Here is a 15,800-nt window from a genome sequence, read left to right as displayed (position 1 = left end):
AACCTCCTTTTCATTCCCAGGACACTCCTCTTCCTGGCAGGGATTATTCTTTCTCCCTCTTGTTTCCAAAAGAGCCTTCATCCATCCTCCATGCTAGTGCCTGTCTCCCTGCATAGAGGACTTCTTCCAATGCCATGGCTTCTTCAATCCCTGGTCAGAGCAGCTTTCACATCCCACACAGAGAGCTTCCATACCACAGTGTCTTTCCCCTGCTTCCCAGAGAAGCCTCCTCGCTAATTGATGTCATTTGTGGTGGGAGAAGCTGCTGGCTGTGTCAGAGATTTCCTAAGGCTTTCCCGGGGAGCTCTGCCAGCCTCCCTCTCGTGACTGATCCCTGGCATTGCACACTCACTACTCGGGGAGCAGCAGTTCCTGTTCTGTGTTTATCTGGCTTCTACAGGGATCTGACAGCACCTGCCTGCAGGAGGGCTCTGAGTGTCTCACATGGAGGGAACCTGGTCACCTCAGTGTACAAGCACACAGTCATGTCTGCACTTGGAAAGCACCAAAACACTGCGACTTGCCTGGGTTTGATGGCATTGTGAATGGATTTTTATATTAAGAAAGCTGTGGCAAAAAAAAAAATTGCAGATTTTATGATTCTTCAGGCCTGTTTTTCTTCAGTGTGTTCAGAATTAGCTCTTGATGTAGGAGTGACAGTCCATGAGGTAGGCTATAAACATCATATGGCTGCCTGCTTCTCTGGAAAGATTCAGATACAGGATCAGAGGCAGGGTAGAAGAACAACATGAAAATATACTGGTACTAAATCCAGCCATCCATAAAAGTCACTCCTCTCCTCTTCTGCTGGATTTGCTCCACAAGTGGTTGTGGATTCCAAGGCCTCAACTTGGGTCTCTCCTACCACAGAGAGCCTGGGTATGTCAGAATGGGAAGAAAGAAACAATTCAGGCCCTGTGGGTACTGCAGAGTGGAGCTGCAGGCAACAAACTAATTCTCTCAATATTCACTGGGACAACCCAGATGGGATGTACTGGTTGAGAATCCATGGTGCTTTGGGATGCCTAAATGGCAGTTAAGCCCCATAGACAGGAGCAGGTCAGTCACCCTGCTGTGTGTCTGGAGCTAAAACAGAGAAAGTGCTTTCTGGTGTCAATTTTTGGATCTAATACTTTTTATTTTCTTCTTATTGGTATTTGCTGACAGCAGCAGAGCTGCACATGAGCAGACTTTATTATCTGTCAGAAGATCTCTGCCATGGTTCAGCCTGAGTGAGAAGTGAGAGCTCTGTGTATAAACAATTTACAGACAGTTAGAAAATCTTCATTATTTATTATTTCCACAGTGAATTGTAACCAAATGCCTGTAAGCATCTTTGTTTCAAAGTGAGTGAGTTCACCTAGAATCTCCTTTTAAGTAGATTTCTGCTTCCAGGCAATCTGGGGATTTATTCTGCAAACTTATTGTGGGGCTGACATGAACAATCTGCTCTATAGAGAGCTGGGAGGAAGGAATATGTTACCAGTATTAGTATCCTTTCTTCTCATAGGTTCCCCATTTTGTTATTTTATGCCCTTTTTTTATTACCAAAACACCAGCTTTAAAATCCCAATCTATTTTATAATCTAGTAGATACATCTATAAATGTTTTTATCTGTCAGAAAAAGAAATGGTTGTGGGTTTTTGCATGGCAGAGCAGTGGTTCAGTGTCAGGGTGGCTCAAGGGGCAGGGATTTAATTCAGTGGCATGTGCAAGGCAAAAGTGAAGTGTCAGGAGGCCACGCTGAGCTCATTGCCTAATTACTCACTCATTATCTGTGTGGAAGTCCCAAAGCTTCTAAACAAGAGCTTGGGGAAGGTCTGGCTGATATTCTTTTCTCTTGGACCCTGTGATCTATTCCAAGTCAAGAAGGTGCAGTGACTGACAGGCCAGAGCTCCTGGAGTCCAGGAGTTGCTGTTGTCTCACTGGCTTGTTTCCATTTCTGACAGTGGTAGGATTCTTCCTCAGCAGGTTCCAAATCTCAGCTAGGAATCCCAGAGCTCCCCCCTGCTGCCAGGTCACTGAGCCAGAGCTCTGTTAAAGGATTGCATTTCCAGGTGCAGAATGAATGAAGTCTCAGGAATTTCCCTGATATTACTGACTCCATGATAACCTTTATTTTTTTCTGTGCCACCTTGCCTGGATGCCTCCTCCCTTCTTCAGATGGTTTGAGCAAAGAACACATCAAAAGGTGTAGGCACGTCTCTCATCAACTAAATATCAGCAGTCAGGTTATCTGAAATCTTTTTCACTGGAAAGAAAGTGCCTTCAGGGGTTCTCATTGTGTACCCCAAAAGTACACAGCAAAACAGCTCTTGAGTAGAGGCAGCAGCAGCACCCCCATCCTGCTCACTGAGACACTGTGTTCACAATAACCCCCCTGCTTTCATCTCTTGCCAAGAATAACACAGACAGGCTATTAAAACATCTTTAATGACATGATATAATTAAAAATATCTAACATGCAACTCAAAGAAATGAATATGAAGCTTGTTTAAGTCTGTTTCCACACCCCTCTAAACTTGACTGGCAGGTTCCAAACCTTCATTAATTTGCCTGAAAAATATATGAATGCCCCAATATTATGGGTTGTGTGTGTCCTATATTATCAGTTGGGAGCACAAGGGACGAATAATCAGATTTGAAAGGATTTAGGTGCCATGGTAGCTTTAAAAATCCTGCAAGGCACATCACTGCATCTGTGAGCATTTACATTTCTGTTTAAAGTGGTCTGAAAAGCCTTGGAGACACTTGTCCCTGAGGCTCTTAACAGTCTGTGTGTTTTAAGTCTCTGAAGCAGTTGAGGAATGAGCTCTAAAGCTTTAGTCAAAGGCCAGTGTTTGTGAATTGATCCCTTTTCTCCACACTAACACAGAATTTATACAGCACCTCATCCTTCAGACATACAGAACAGACCAGAGGAGCCAGCATGACTGCCAGGTCCTAGGGGAATCCTGATTATTAAATCATAAAGTAACTCTGGTCATGGTCTAGTATGAAAGTGACAATTAGGAAAGCTTCTGTTCCTGAGTCTGTTCTGGTCTAAAGGACAGTGTCAGCTGAGACACTTCCAGAGTCAGCAAGAGAAGCAGGTCAGTGCAAATGAACAAACAGGTGAACCTCAGCCCAGCATGAGCTCAGCTTTAGCACACATGAAATTAAATGTGTTAATTTGAGTCCTTGCTAAAGAGTTTAAATTGGCAATTTTAACCCTGTGTAGCTGTGACTCAGCTGAGAGACAAAAACTCAGCTGTGTGTCTGTGCCCTTTGTTTCTCCTTTGATCCTATGTGCATTTTGTAGAGGCCAAGACTAAGAAGGATTGTTTTTGGAGGATTCCTAGTCAGCAGGAGCGTTCATTAGAAGGGGCATGTGGCCACCATCACTGAGATGGAAGCACAGACATATCAGGCAGAAAATACCTGCATTTCCCCTAGAATATGGGAGCTGTTGGCTGTTGGATTCTGTATTTTAATGCTCTTCCAGTCTTCACTAATGTATCATCTCTCTTGAGAGGCCACAGAAGAGGACAGAGCACTTTTTTCAGACATCACCTCTTCTGATTTGACTGATTATACAATATTAACTTCACGATAGCTCAGGGCCTGCCTGCTCAGAGGCACCATTTCATGTTTGACATGAGTAATCCCAGCTGTAGCCCAAGGAAGAGCCATGCAGGCTGTTCTTGTTTGGAGAATGAATAGCTTGCCATCCACCAGGAATCACAAACCTCCTGTGGAGCAGGATTCATTGTCTCAAGGTACAGCAGTGCAAGTACCAGCAAGTTGCTGGGAGCCCTGCAGGAAAATCATTTTCATCCTCCAGTGACTTACACCTCTGTGATTTCTGTCTGGACCCTGTTAACTGTGCTCTGACAAGAGTCTTGAGTCACAGAAAACTGTCAGTCATCAAAAACTCTGCTGTTCCTGTGACTGGAGCTGCTGTCCTTGACCATCACTCGGTACGAGATGCGCATGAAGGAGCCCATGAGCAGCACGACGAAGAGGATCAGGAGCAAGGACCAGACCCCCGGCTCAATCCCCTTGAGGAAGCTTGGGCTGTCCTGGGGGATGGTGCTGGTCAGACTCAGCAGGTACCCAAGAGTCCAGCCAGATGATCTATCACCCATCTATTGAAATAAAAAAGAGAGGTCAGAAGAGAAGAGCCTGGACCCCAGCTGTGTTTCTGTGCTTGGGCACAAGGCTTTGTATTATCTGAGACTGGTCCAAGCTTGAAATGAGGAGCTCTCCCAGTCTCAGTGCCCCGAGTACACATGAACAGGTGTCACCTCTGGCTCTCTGACACTGATTTTCTTGCTTATCACAACTGTGAATCCATTTTGCAAAACCATCCCACTGGAGAAGCCCAGCTGGTTAGGGCTTGTCAGTGTGGGAACAGGCTGGCTGTACTGGGACCAGCCCTCCTGCTAACTGGGAGCACTGTGCTGTAGGAACTGACCTTCTGGAATGCAGTCCAAGCAGGCCGGTCAAAGTCGAGCGTGTATCCTGTTGTACTGAGATGGAAGATGAAGGCAGACACAGTGCAGTAGTCAACAAGTGTATCCAGGCTTGCTTGGGACTCCCTAATCAGCTGGTGCCATTTCCAGGAAAAAAAAAAAAAAAAAAAGGGAATAAAAGAAAAGAAGTAAATGCTCAGTAGCTGAATTTCAGGCCTGTTACAGCCTCTCCTTTCCTGTCCTGAGACTGTGGGACTGGAGGAGGGGTTTGTCTCCTGTGCAGACTGAAACCACATTTTGTGCACTTACTGGGCTCTGGGGTAGAAATATATTACTGCTTTCTTTCCCATCTTATTAAGCCAGATCCATGAGCAGCAGGACAGCCAGCCAGGTTGCCTTGCTGGTGAATTGCTTGGTAGGATTGATTCCCTACTCTCTAATTAGGTTGAGCAGATGCTGCAGCCTTTCTCCCAACTGGAACATTGGGATCTTTCTCCTCCTTCCAGAAGAGACTGCTTTAGGGGACTGCTTATGGGCTCATTAACAAACCCTGGAGAAATTGTCCCACTTGAATGTTACTGTGGATGCTCCATCAGTGTAAGTGCAAATGAGGGTGACCTCATAACCACCAACTCATGGAAAGAACTGACAAATTCCCCTGGCTTGGGGCCAGGTGAAATGGGAACAACCCTGGAGTCTGAGTGGACATTGCAGTCCCTTGCACTTAAGGACAGAAGGATAACAGCAAGACCAAGGTGATGTACAGGAGTGAGTAGAAAAACCTTCCTTTTTACTCTTTAAAATACTGTAAAAGGTATTTGTGGCTTTTCATTTAATTGGGTCCAGGTGTTACCAGCAGCAGCTGGGATTTGAGAGGAAGGAAAAATAAGTGGACCCTATTTCCTTAAAGTAAGAAAAAAAAAAACCAACAAACAAACACCAAAGAAAAGCCCCACAAAAAACCAAAACCCACAAAATCCAGACAAATTCAATTTTTTCCCTGAGTGAGCTAGTAAGTTACAACTCTGTCAGTCTGAGCCCTGAGGGCTTTTGCAACAAACTGCTCCTTGCTTCCCACTCTCCCTGCACACAAAGTTATTCCACAGTTACCTCTTTGATGGACATCCCACACAGCCTCTTGACAGCCTGACCCAAGTCAGGAGAAAGTCCAGTTCCTCTCATGAAGTCCATGGCCTCAGAAACCACCTACAACAGCAGCAGAAATAATCATCAGGCTCCATGGAGCCCCAGAGCTGGTCTCAGCAGCACACATTGAGGAGACACAGATGAAAAAAGCTCCCCCACAGTCACTGTGGGAAGCCAGTGGTCCAGGCTTGAACACCCGTGTGGCAATGATGAGGAGAGAGCAGGAGAGTCAGGGTCTGGATGTTCCCACTGTATTTATTAATGCTCAAACTGGTCCCATCTCATGGGTTCCTCACACCAGCTGCTTACCCCACTGTAAACGAGAACTCACCAGAAACCTGGTCTGAAGGGGCTTGAGACCACTGCTGGGGGAATGCTTGGAGAAGCTGCAGGAGGAGGAGGAAGAGTTGAGCAGGCTTTGCACGAGGCTGATGCAGGCTGTGGGGTTGCTGGAGCCCGTGATGTTGAAGACCTCCTTGGGGCCAGGGATGTCCCGTGTGTCATCACTGGCAGCACAAGGCCCAGCATGCACTGATTGCCACTGCACTTCCTGGGAGTAAGTGAGGGGCCAGCAGGGGTTGGAGACAGTTTTAGCACTTTTCTGATCCTGGAGGCAGAATGAAACAAGGACAGAGGCAGCAAGACATTCAGGCAAGTGGGATTTATAGGGGGGGAAAGTGAATGGGCAGGGAGCAGTTAATTCCTGAAAAACACAGTTTTGATGAGGACTAAGGTGATTCTTGAGTTTGTACCATCCTTTACCACTCTTTTCGTTCCCCCATTCCCCAAGTGAAATAGAGTTTGGAAGAACCAAAACACCTGCATGTTTTCAAAGTGAAATATTGCTCTTTTAAAGATGCTTCAGGGTTAAAGTCAGCAAAGGAAATACCCCAGATGGAAGGTCCCAGTTGGTTCCTGGGTGCTCCCATTCTTGGATGGGGGAGCAGTTCCTGGGAGCCAATGCAAGCCTTGCCTCTCCTCACCCTGAAAGTGATGTTGACACCTCTGGAGAGCAATTTTTTGCTTGTGTGTATTAAGTAGGAGCCAAATAGAACCTGTGAGTAGGAAACCCTCGAATTGGTGCCTGTGTATCTACTTGGAGGGAGAGAAAGTTTTACAAATGGCATTTTCTAATACATGCAAACAACCTCTACTAAAGAGGGATTGAGTTTAAAGTGACTGACACCTTGCCCATTAGCACACCCTGTGCTGCTGTCATTTATTGATGTTGTGTGTTGTTGACACTGACCTGGATGAGCACGGAGAGCAGCCTGCGGCGGAGCTGCTCCGTGCCGTGGCAGGGGCACTGGCGGGTGTGCACCCTGTGTGTCTGCCCATAGAGCTGCAGCCTCACTCCCTCCTCTGGGGCCTGCTTCTCTTCTTCCAGCTCAGAAGTGAGCTGTGCTGAGGTTCCTCCCACGGACAGGACTCCTGCCATCCCCTTCCTGGAGGGGACCAACTGTCCTCGCCAGTCATACTGACCCAAAAAGAACAAGAGAGGTCAATCCTTGAGACTTCTCTGTCTCAGTCACAGCAAAGTGCCAGAATTAGTGCACAGAGAGAGAAAACAGCTCGATGGTGCCCACAGCCCAACTCTTTTTTGCCCACAGGACATAAGGATGCTGAACCAGTGGCTTCAGAGGGAACAGAGGAGACATTGTACAGGCACTGCCACCTGCACAGAGCCTTCCCACAGCCCGTGGGGACAAACAGGGCTGCCCAGCCTGGATGGCTGCACCAGGCAGTGGTCTCAGCAGGCAGGAGAAAGGGACAGTGGAGAGGGTGCTGGGAATGGTGGCAGGGACGTTTCCAAGAGGGCAGATTTGGGTTTCAAGTGCTGCCTTGATGCTAAAGCAATTCTTCTGTCAGAAGAACCCTGTGGCATCATCTCCTGCAGTTTTGCAGAACTGACTTTGGTGATGCTGAAGTTGGGTAACATGGGGTAAACACTATGCCTGGCTGGGGGAGGCTGTATTGTTAAAAGGACTGACATTTCCCTAACCACTGTGTGCTTGCTGCTTGTTATCAGAGCTGCTTTTCACATCCCTGATGAGGAGTAACTCGGTCTAACCCACCTTTCTCTGTCTCCCACTATCCCAGGTTGCTCCAAGCCCCATCCAACCTGGCCTTGGACACTTCCAGGGATGGGGGGAATGGGGCAGCCACAGCTTCTCTGTGCCAGGGCCTCACCTCAGCCAGCTGGGTGAGGATCTAGGCTGCCTCCTCTGAAAGGCAGTGGAAGTTGTGCTGAAACATTGTTTTAAGTACAGGGGTTTACCATCCCACCACTTGTCTTTGAGGCTGTTTGTTAACAGGAGCAGCTCAGCCCAGCTCTGAGTGCCCCAGGGAGAATCATCCTTTACCTTGAAGAAGTTCTCCAGGACATAGTTAACAGCAACCCAATTGAATGCTTCTTCCTCTGGGCTGGACAGGATTTGTGCCCCTTGAAAGTTGAAGGGGGATGACTTCAGAGTGCCAGTCAGAGCTGCAAGGAGACTGTCAGAGAGGATGGGATGGGTGAGGCTAAACACAAAAGAAAAAGAAGGCACATTTGATGTTACAGGACTTTGCCAGGAGCAGCCTGCAGTGAGGGCACACTGCAGGGCTTCTGCTGTGCTCCCTGCTTTGGGTAATAGCCCAGAGACACAATGACAATCCCACTCCTGCTGCTGCTTCCCTCTCCCCTCTCATGGCACTGGAGGCAAGAACAGCAGACAGATGGTTTGAACAATTGTGCCACCATTTAAGGATTTAGGACCTTAGTACCCTTTGTCACTGAGGAAATCCTCTGGCCCTGTCCCACTGGCCTGACCCCTCCAGACTTTTCCCCAGTGTCTAAAAGGAGATAAAGGTCTCAGTAATGTGGTGACTGAGAAGAGGGTCCACAAAAGTGTGTGTGATAAGGTGAACCTTCCCACCACCATTTCCAATTCGCTGAAAAGAAACACTCCTGCAAGCCCATGTGGGCTGAAAACTGAAAACACTTGAGATTGCAGACTGATGGGTGCTTTCCTAAGCACTAATTGTGAAAGTGTAATTGTGAAGGAGACCAGCCTGGCAGCCACTGCAGGACTGTCATCTTCATGGCTGCCTGGGGCAACATGTGGAGACACAGCCATGCCATGCTCCAGGGCTTGAGGAAGATTTACCTGACTAGCAGATTAGGGATGGCTCACACTGCAGAGCAGTCAGGGTGAGATGTGCTGATCTCTGGGTGTGGGTTTGCAACATTCACTCACTTCAGCTGCCTCATGCTGGTGGTGGCTCCCAAGTACAGGGGGGTTTGGCTGTGCTGCTCTGCTGGGATTTCATTCTGGGCCCAGTTCAAACACGGCTCCAAGCTCTTCCCAGCTTTCTGAGGAGAATCGGAGTAGCTGGAGACTCCTGGGCCTGAGGACCATGAAACAGAATAGAATTTTAAGGGAAGTTACAGGATAACTGTGAAAGCTGTTATCCCAGAGATTGCTGTCCTAGGACATGACAGAACCTGTCACAGGTGGAATGAAGGAGGTCTTCCAGGCATCCATCCTGCTAAAATACGGAACTGGGACCAAAACACATGTGTATAGAAATCCCAAATTATACTAAGACTAACCTAGCTCTGCAGCTGAGACAGCTCTACCAGCCACATGACTGCTGCAACAGCTGAGGCTGTCTCAGCCCACAGAGGAGGAAACGTGGCTTTAGTTGCTATAAAAATAAGCAAAGGACACACAGAGGCTGATGTGTCACCTTCTCCTCTGGCCACCGAGCCCCTGCTGGCAAGGAAGACACCCCTGCAGAGGGAAGCTGTGTGCCAGCCTTGACTCATTTTTCCAGCAAGTCACTGGGGTCTTGAATGTTGGTTTTGAGCTACTACCCAGGAAGAGCCTTTCTTCCCCATCCTCCTGATTCCCTCACCGCATCCTTTGCTCTCTGGGGCCCTGTGCAGGGCTGAGCTGCAGCTTCCCTGCAGGGCTGTGGCTGTGCTGCCATGCAGACAGTGCCACTCACACCTGGGCTCGAGACCTGCCTGGGCCTCTTGTGCTGCTGCTGACACCAAACTGCCTCACAGAGCTGCTGCTTAACCCAGCTGCTGAACGAGGGACATGTTCAGGGTTTCAGGGAGCTCTTCTTGCATCTTCTATGTGTGACTTGTGTTGTTTACAGCCTGCAGGGGCACCAACCCTGTTCCCTGCTTGCTGCCCTCCCACAGCACACTGCTCCTGAGGGCTCAGTCCTTCCCAGCACCCCACTACAACCAGGCTTTAACATCAAAGCAAGATTAGAAGGGAAGGAAACCCCATGCATTAATGCATGAAACCCTCTCAGCTGGCATTGGCGGGGCCAAACTGATTCAAATTTGTGAGGAAAACCCCCACATTCTCTGAAATGTGACACCTAAAGGCAAGCTGAACTCATGCTCTGTTGTCTTGGAGCCACCCCACTTACTGCCCAGGGCACAGTCAGGAGGAGGCAGAAGGTACCAGGAGCCATCCTGAGTCAGATTTGTCTCCACTGCTGTTCGCTGCCTCTCCTGGGTGAGAAGCTCCAAGCAACCTTGACTCTACCACTGGTCCATGTGGACATCAGGACAAACCTCATCTTCTCTGCCTGCTTCCCTGGTGCAGCAGCCCCAAAATCCTGCTACTGCCAATGCCTGATGTCCATCTGTGTGTGGCTAAACCTGCCCAGTCGAGAAGAGCCATGCTGAAAATAAACAACTCCTGCTTCACTATTTCCCTGCACAGCTGGGTGGTGCAGGAGCCAAGGAATTCATGGCACTGGTCTGTGCACAGGTTTTCCATCCATCCCATGCCAGTCCCACAGACCACTGAGCAGGAATTGGGCACCTTACCTTGCACAGGACAGGAACTGCATCCTCTGATCACCCCAGTCTTGTTTGCCTTGCTGGTTGTCCACTGGTAGATGAACAGGATGGTGCGGGATGGGCCGGCATCCAGAACAATGCCATACTGGAAAAACCCCAAAACATTCTACTGAAAAACACTACTGAATGCATGCTGATTGATAATGTAGGGTTATAGATACATATATATATATGTAGGTGTTCTGGGTGATCCCTGGGCCTGCACTGCAGTGTTTGAGTTTGCTTGCTACATTCAAAGAACAGGCAAAGCCAGAAGATGATGAGGATTTGCAGGGAACCATCTGCATTTCTGAATATATATGAGGAGCAGCAGGAATGGAGAAATGCCCAGAAATGCATCAGCCCTGCTGTGGTATGTGCTGGAGCTGCTCCTGAAACCAGGCAGAGGGCTTCCCTGAGAGCTGAGCCACCTGGAGCTCAGGAAAAACAGGTCCTGAAGCAGTGGGAGATGGCACTATATGAGTTCTCCAATGATCCTGGATTCAAACTGCTGCTGATTGGTTTGCTCAGGCTTTTGTGCAGGAATTGGAGCTTGCTTGTCCTGAGGAAGCCAGGACTCCTGTGTCTCTCAGCACAGGCAGTGTACAACACAGCAGCCCCTCAGAGACAGAGATGCTGTCTTGGCAGGAACAGCAGTGAACGTGACCAACTCAGCCCCCTGTCCCCTGGCAGCTCTGCTATTGCCCAAGCCAAGGGCTCTGTCTCTTTGTCCCCAGTGTTTGTCTGTTTGCTGCTGACCAAGCCTTGCTGCTCCCAGTATATGAGTGTGAGCAAGTGGAGGCCACTGGACTACCCTGCAGCACAGCCCTGGATGTCCCCACACCCAAAATAGCTCCAGAGTTAGCCCAGGGCTCCTCTGCCCCCTATTACATGACCCCAGTTTGGGATATCTCCTACACAGACAGGAAAGAAACTCATGAGCTCCCTGGTAGTGCGTGGTCGAAGCTGTATCTCACACACAAATAGAGCTGTGACTGAGTGGGAGGAGAAACCTCCTGAGAGGTTGATGTTAATGCCACCAGAAGGGTTTCAGCACCAGACAGAGCTGGCTGCAGCCTCTGAGCGAGGCTGGCTGGCTGCTGCCCTCCTGGAGCTCCCAGTTGCAGCAGTCCTGGCACCCAGGCCAGGGGCTGGTGGGGCTGGGCTGGAGCAGCAATGAGGAAGAAGGATTTTGCTCCCTGCCCGAGCCTGCTGGCACCCTCCCACACCAGTGACAGCTCAGATTTCTAGCAGGGACATGTTGGCTGCCGCAGATGAGGAGGAAAGAAATGGCATTGGTGGAGAAACGTGGATTTATTTTTTTTTCCCCTCCTTCAGAAAATTAGAGGCTGCTGCTGGGAGCGCAAGGGAGAAGGGGAGGGATCACATTTATGTCCAGCTCAACACCAGGAAAGGACAGAACGTGGAGCAATAAGGGGGTTTTAAATCCAGTTTTATTTCTGAGAGGAACATGGAGGAGGGCTGCTATCTTTAAACACACAGGATAACCTCCCTCAGCTGGGTTAAACCATGGTGTGCCACTGAGCTCACCTCACCAACACAAGCATCAAGAGATGGAGCAGGTGGGCATTAACCCCCCTAGACCTGAGCCAGCAGTGAGGAGCATGCTGGCTCTTTGAAATCAAAACAGAACCAAAGAGAACAAGGCATAAAAGACAATTTAAGACAGAAGCAGCAGTTCAGGGGCACATTCCTACTGACTTTTGAGAGGGACCTAGCTCTTTCCCTGCTTTGACACCACTGGTTCCGTTTCTCAGGCACAGCTCCTGCCATGGGCTGCCTCCCTCAGCCTGCCCAAGCATCTCCACTGATCCATGGACCATATCCAGTCTGTATTTCCCGACCAACCAAAGGGGTGGGCTTGTTTCTGGTTCAAAAACCTACAGTGCTGAAAGATGCCAACCTGTCCTGACAGTCCTGTTCCTGTTCCCTCCTCGGTTTGTAAGTAGCTCAGTAATAAAATAACGTCAAAAGCAACGAAACATCCCAGTTTAACTGCCTTGTCACCCCTGGAGATCCCTTACCTTGGTCCTGAGCGGGGCCACAGGCACATCTTTGGTGGAGACACAGAGCAGCAGGATGCCCGTCAGCCCCGCTACGATCACCAGCCAGGGGGGAAGGAGCTCACGCCAAGACATGAAGAGATTTCTCCTTTCACACAGGAGGAAGCAGCGGAGCAGCAAACTGACAGCTGCTGCTTTAACAACCTTTAAAAAGAGCAGAAAGGCGTGGTTGGGGCCAGGCTCTGAGCTCAGCCCAGCCCCAAGCCACAGGGACCACAAGGACGTGTGGGCCAGGATGTGTCAGGCAGCTCTTCTTTCCCTTCCATCGCTGCTGCAAATAATAACAGTGAAATAATATCTGTGAAATAATAACAGTGAAATAATATCTGTGAAATAACAGGAGGGCTCCGTGCCCGTCCCACGGCACCGCTGCAACCTCGAAACTGCCCCAGGCAGCTGGGTTGAGGTAAACAGAAATGTGGGGTTAACTCAGCTGTGTAATAAGCAGAAAGGAGGCAAAACTCATCCCTTTGGTATTCCACGTCTGGCAAGTGTGAGCTTCCAAACGAAGAAGAGGGGAAACTTCTTGTGGCTGGATTTAGCTTATGTCTGAGGGCCTGAGCCCCCTCTCCTCCTGACAACCTCCCTGTGGAAAACAACCAAGGCTCAGGCTTTATGAAACACATGTCTGCTTTCCCCTGACAGCGTCACAAAGTCTCGTCCCTGAAAATGGAAATTCAGAAGAAAACTCTGTGGCTGCTCGCACCGAGGCAATTGGCTGATTGCCCGTGTCTGGTCACAGATCTGAAGATCAAACCAGGACTGGGGAAAGGCCACTTCTCTGTTTTTTGGTGACGTTTCCTCTTTGCATTGCTGTCTGCCTGTGAAGCCTCAGGCACCCCCAGGAACCCCAAGTTTTGCTGTACAGAAAAATGGAATCACAGAATCTCCTGAGCTGGAAGTGACCCACAAAGATCAAGTCCAACCCCTGGCCCTGCGTAGGACAGTCACAGAAATCCCACCATGTGGAAACTGCTGGGGCACATCCTGTGCAGAGATGCTAAGTTGGTCAAGGTTCTGGAACATTTCTCTTGTGAGGAAAGGCTGAGGGAGATGGGTTTGTTCAGCCTGGAGAAGAGACAGCCCAGAGGGGAACTCATGGATGTGTTTGAGTATCTAAAGGGTGGTGTCAGAGCATGGACCGTGACCAAGAACTGAACAGGCAGACCAGCCAGGGTGTGGAGTCTCCCTGACTGGAGAGATTCCAGAACTTTCTGGACACAATCCTGTGCCATCCTGAGCCGTGCGCTCTGGGATGACCCTGCTTGGAAAGGAAGGTGGGACAGGATGACCCTCTGTGGTCCCTTCCAACCCGAACCATCCCGTGATTCTGTGATTCCATGTGTCTGAGGGCACTGTCTAAAGGCTCCTGGAGCCGTGTCCGCCCTGCCCGAGCTCCTGAGGCCGCGGGGGCCGCGGGGAGCCCGGGGACACCCACGGCAGCGCCCGCGGAACCTTCGTGCGGCGGAACCTTCGTGCTGCGGCGCGGGGCCCGCACGGGGCGGGGGCGGAGCGGACCGCGCGGGGGGCCGGGATTAGGATCCGGGCCGGGATCGGGACCGAGATATCGGGACCGGGATATCGGGATCGGGGCCGGGATATCGGGATCGGGACCGGGATATCGGGATCGGGAGCTGGAGCTGAGCCGGGAGCCGCCCCGCGGAGCCGGCCAGGCCGAGATGTACGCGGGGCTGCAGGAGCTGGGAGTGGCCAACGGCGAGGACCTGAAGGAGACCCTCACGAACTGCACGGAGCCGCTGAAGGCCATCGAGCAGTTCCAGGTGCCGTGTGGGGCCGGGCTGTGCGGGGACAGGGAGCACGGGATGGCCCCCAGTGCTGCCTGGCTGTTTCCTCGCTTTATTTGTTATCCCGTGTGTTGCAGACGGAGAACGGCGTGCTGCTGCCCTCGCTGCAGTATGCTCTGCCCTTCCTGGACCTGCACGGCACCCCCCGGCTCGAGTTCCACCAGTCCGTGTTCGATGAGCTCCGGGAGAAGCTGCTGGAGAGAGTCTCTGCCATCGCTTTGGAGGGGAAGGTCGAGGAGAGGTTTGTGGTTTCCTTGGTTCCTTGGGGAGAGCTGTGTGTAATGAATTCTGTACAGAATTCCGTGTGTAAATGCAGTGGATGGATGATCTGTAAAGGAGAGTTTGACTCCTCAGGGACTGAGGAGTGGCTTTGAGGTGGCCACTTGGTTCCTTTACTGCTCCATGGTACTTAGTCTCGTGTTTTTCCATATTTTCAGATACAAGAAGCTGGAAGATCTCCTAGAGAAGAGCTTTTCCCTGGTCAAGATGCCCTCAATACAGCCTGTGGTCATGTGTGTCATGAAGCACTTGCCCAAGGTGGGACCACTGGTTGGCCTGGTGTGACATCCCTGGTGTGTCACTGGTGTGTCACTGGTGTGACATCTCTGGTGTGTCACTGGTGTGTCATCTCTGGTGTGACATCTCTGGTGTGCCCCTGGCAGGTGGGCTCTGGTCACACCTTCTGCAAGTGTGTTCAGTGTCAGGGACTGACTGGAGATTCAATACATTCTGCTAATGGACTAATTAAAAAAAAATAAATAATTCAGTGGACTAATTTAAAAAGCATTTTACATTTTCATAATCAGATGAGACTATTTCCCTATTTTTTTCAATCCATGGAGCTTCCTAAAAAGTCAAGTTTGCTGATAGGTGAATTTTTCCACAGCTGATTTACAAATCTCTGACTCTGTGGAAGTTAAGACTTGAAGAGTGCAATTAAAAGTAGGCAGGAGGGAGAATCAGGTTTGCAAAACAAAAATCTCTAGGAGTGTCCTTACTAACAGCATCATGTTGTACTCAGGTAATGGATTCAAAACACTTCAGTAAATTACTGAGTTTAGAAACAGCACCTCACATCTCAGCACTGGAGATTTAAAGTAGATGATTTTTCTTCTTTGGAAGAATTAAGGGTGGATGAATGCCCAGACTGCCTGAGGGCATGGAGAGGATTGTCCTTCCCTGCTCTGCGCTGGGGCAGCCTCCCCTTGAGTCCTGGGGTTGTTTGGGCACAAGATAAAAAAACATCTAAAGCTGTTGGAAAATGTTAAAAGGATGGGAAGGGTCTGGAGGGGCCCCTGAGGAGCAGCTGAGGGCACTGGGATTGTTCAGCTGGAGCAGACTGAGGACAGAGCTCCCCGGGGGCTGCAGCTCCTCCCGAGGGGCAGCTCCGCTCTCTGCTCTGGGACAGGGACAGGGAACGGCTGGAGCTGGGCCAGGCCAGGCTCAGGCTGCAGATCAGG

General features: G+C 50.0%; 2 protein-coding genes across 2 annotated transcripts in view; one reads left to right on the top strand and one right to left on the bottom strand.

Moving 5' to 3' along the window:
- Positions 1 to 3,746: 3,746 nt before the first annotated feature.
- Positions 3,747 to 13,999, bottom strand: LOC107212230 (ectonucleoside triphosphate diphosphohydrolase 2-like). The gene is made up of 9 exons (XM_015645259.3): positions 12,497 to 13,999; positions 10,440 to 10,557; positions 8,842 to 8,992; positions 7,966 to 8,125; positions 6,852 to 7,079; positions 5,934 to 6,209; positions 5,567 to 5,662; positions 4,459 to 4,590; positions 3,747 to 4,129 (listed from the first exon to the last, which is right to left on the bottom strand). Exons 1-9 carry the CDS (start codon positions 12,608 to 12,610, stop codon positions 3,902 to 3,904), a joined length of 1,503 nt encoding a protein of 500 aa, XP_015500745.1. The 5' UTR covers positions 12,611 to 13,999; the 3' UTR covers positions 3,747 to 3,901.
- A 184-nt stretch (positions 14,000 to 14,183) lies between these two features.
- The window catches only part of NELFB (negative elongation factor complex member B), a 10,945-nt gene continuing 9,328 nt past the window's right edge, over positions 14,184 to 15,800 (top strand). The window contains exons 1-3 of the mRNA XM_015645235.3: positions 14,184 to 14,316; positions 14,418 to 14,581; positions 14,778 to 14,877. Coding sequence (XP_015500721.1) covers positions 14,215 to 14,316; positions 14,418 to 14,581; positions 14,778 to 14,877 — 366 coding nt within the window. The 5' untranslated portion in view covers positions 14,184 to 14,214. The remainder of the gene's footprint in view (positions 14,317 to 14,417; positions 14,582 to 14,777; positions 14,878 to 15,800) is intronic.

The sequence above is a fragment of the Parus major genome, chromosome 17 (assembly GCF_001522545.3).
Source record: "Parus major isolate Abel chromosome 17, Parus_major1.1, whole genome shotgun sequence".
NCBI lineage: Eukaryota > Metazoa > Chordata > Aves > Passeriformes > Paridae > Parus > Parus major.
The sequence above is the reverse complement of the archived record's forward strand: the minus strand, read 5'-3'. Positions and strand labels throughout refer to the sequence as shown.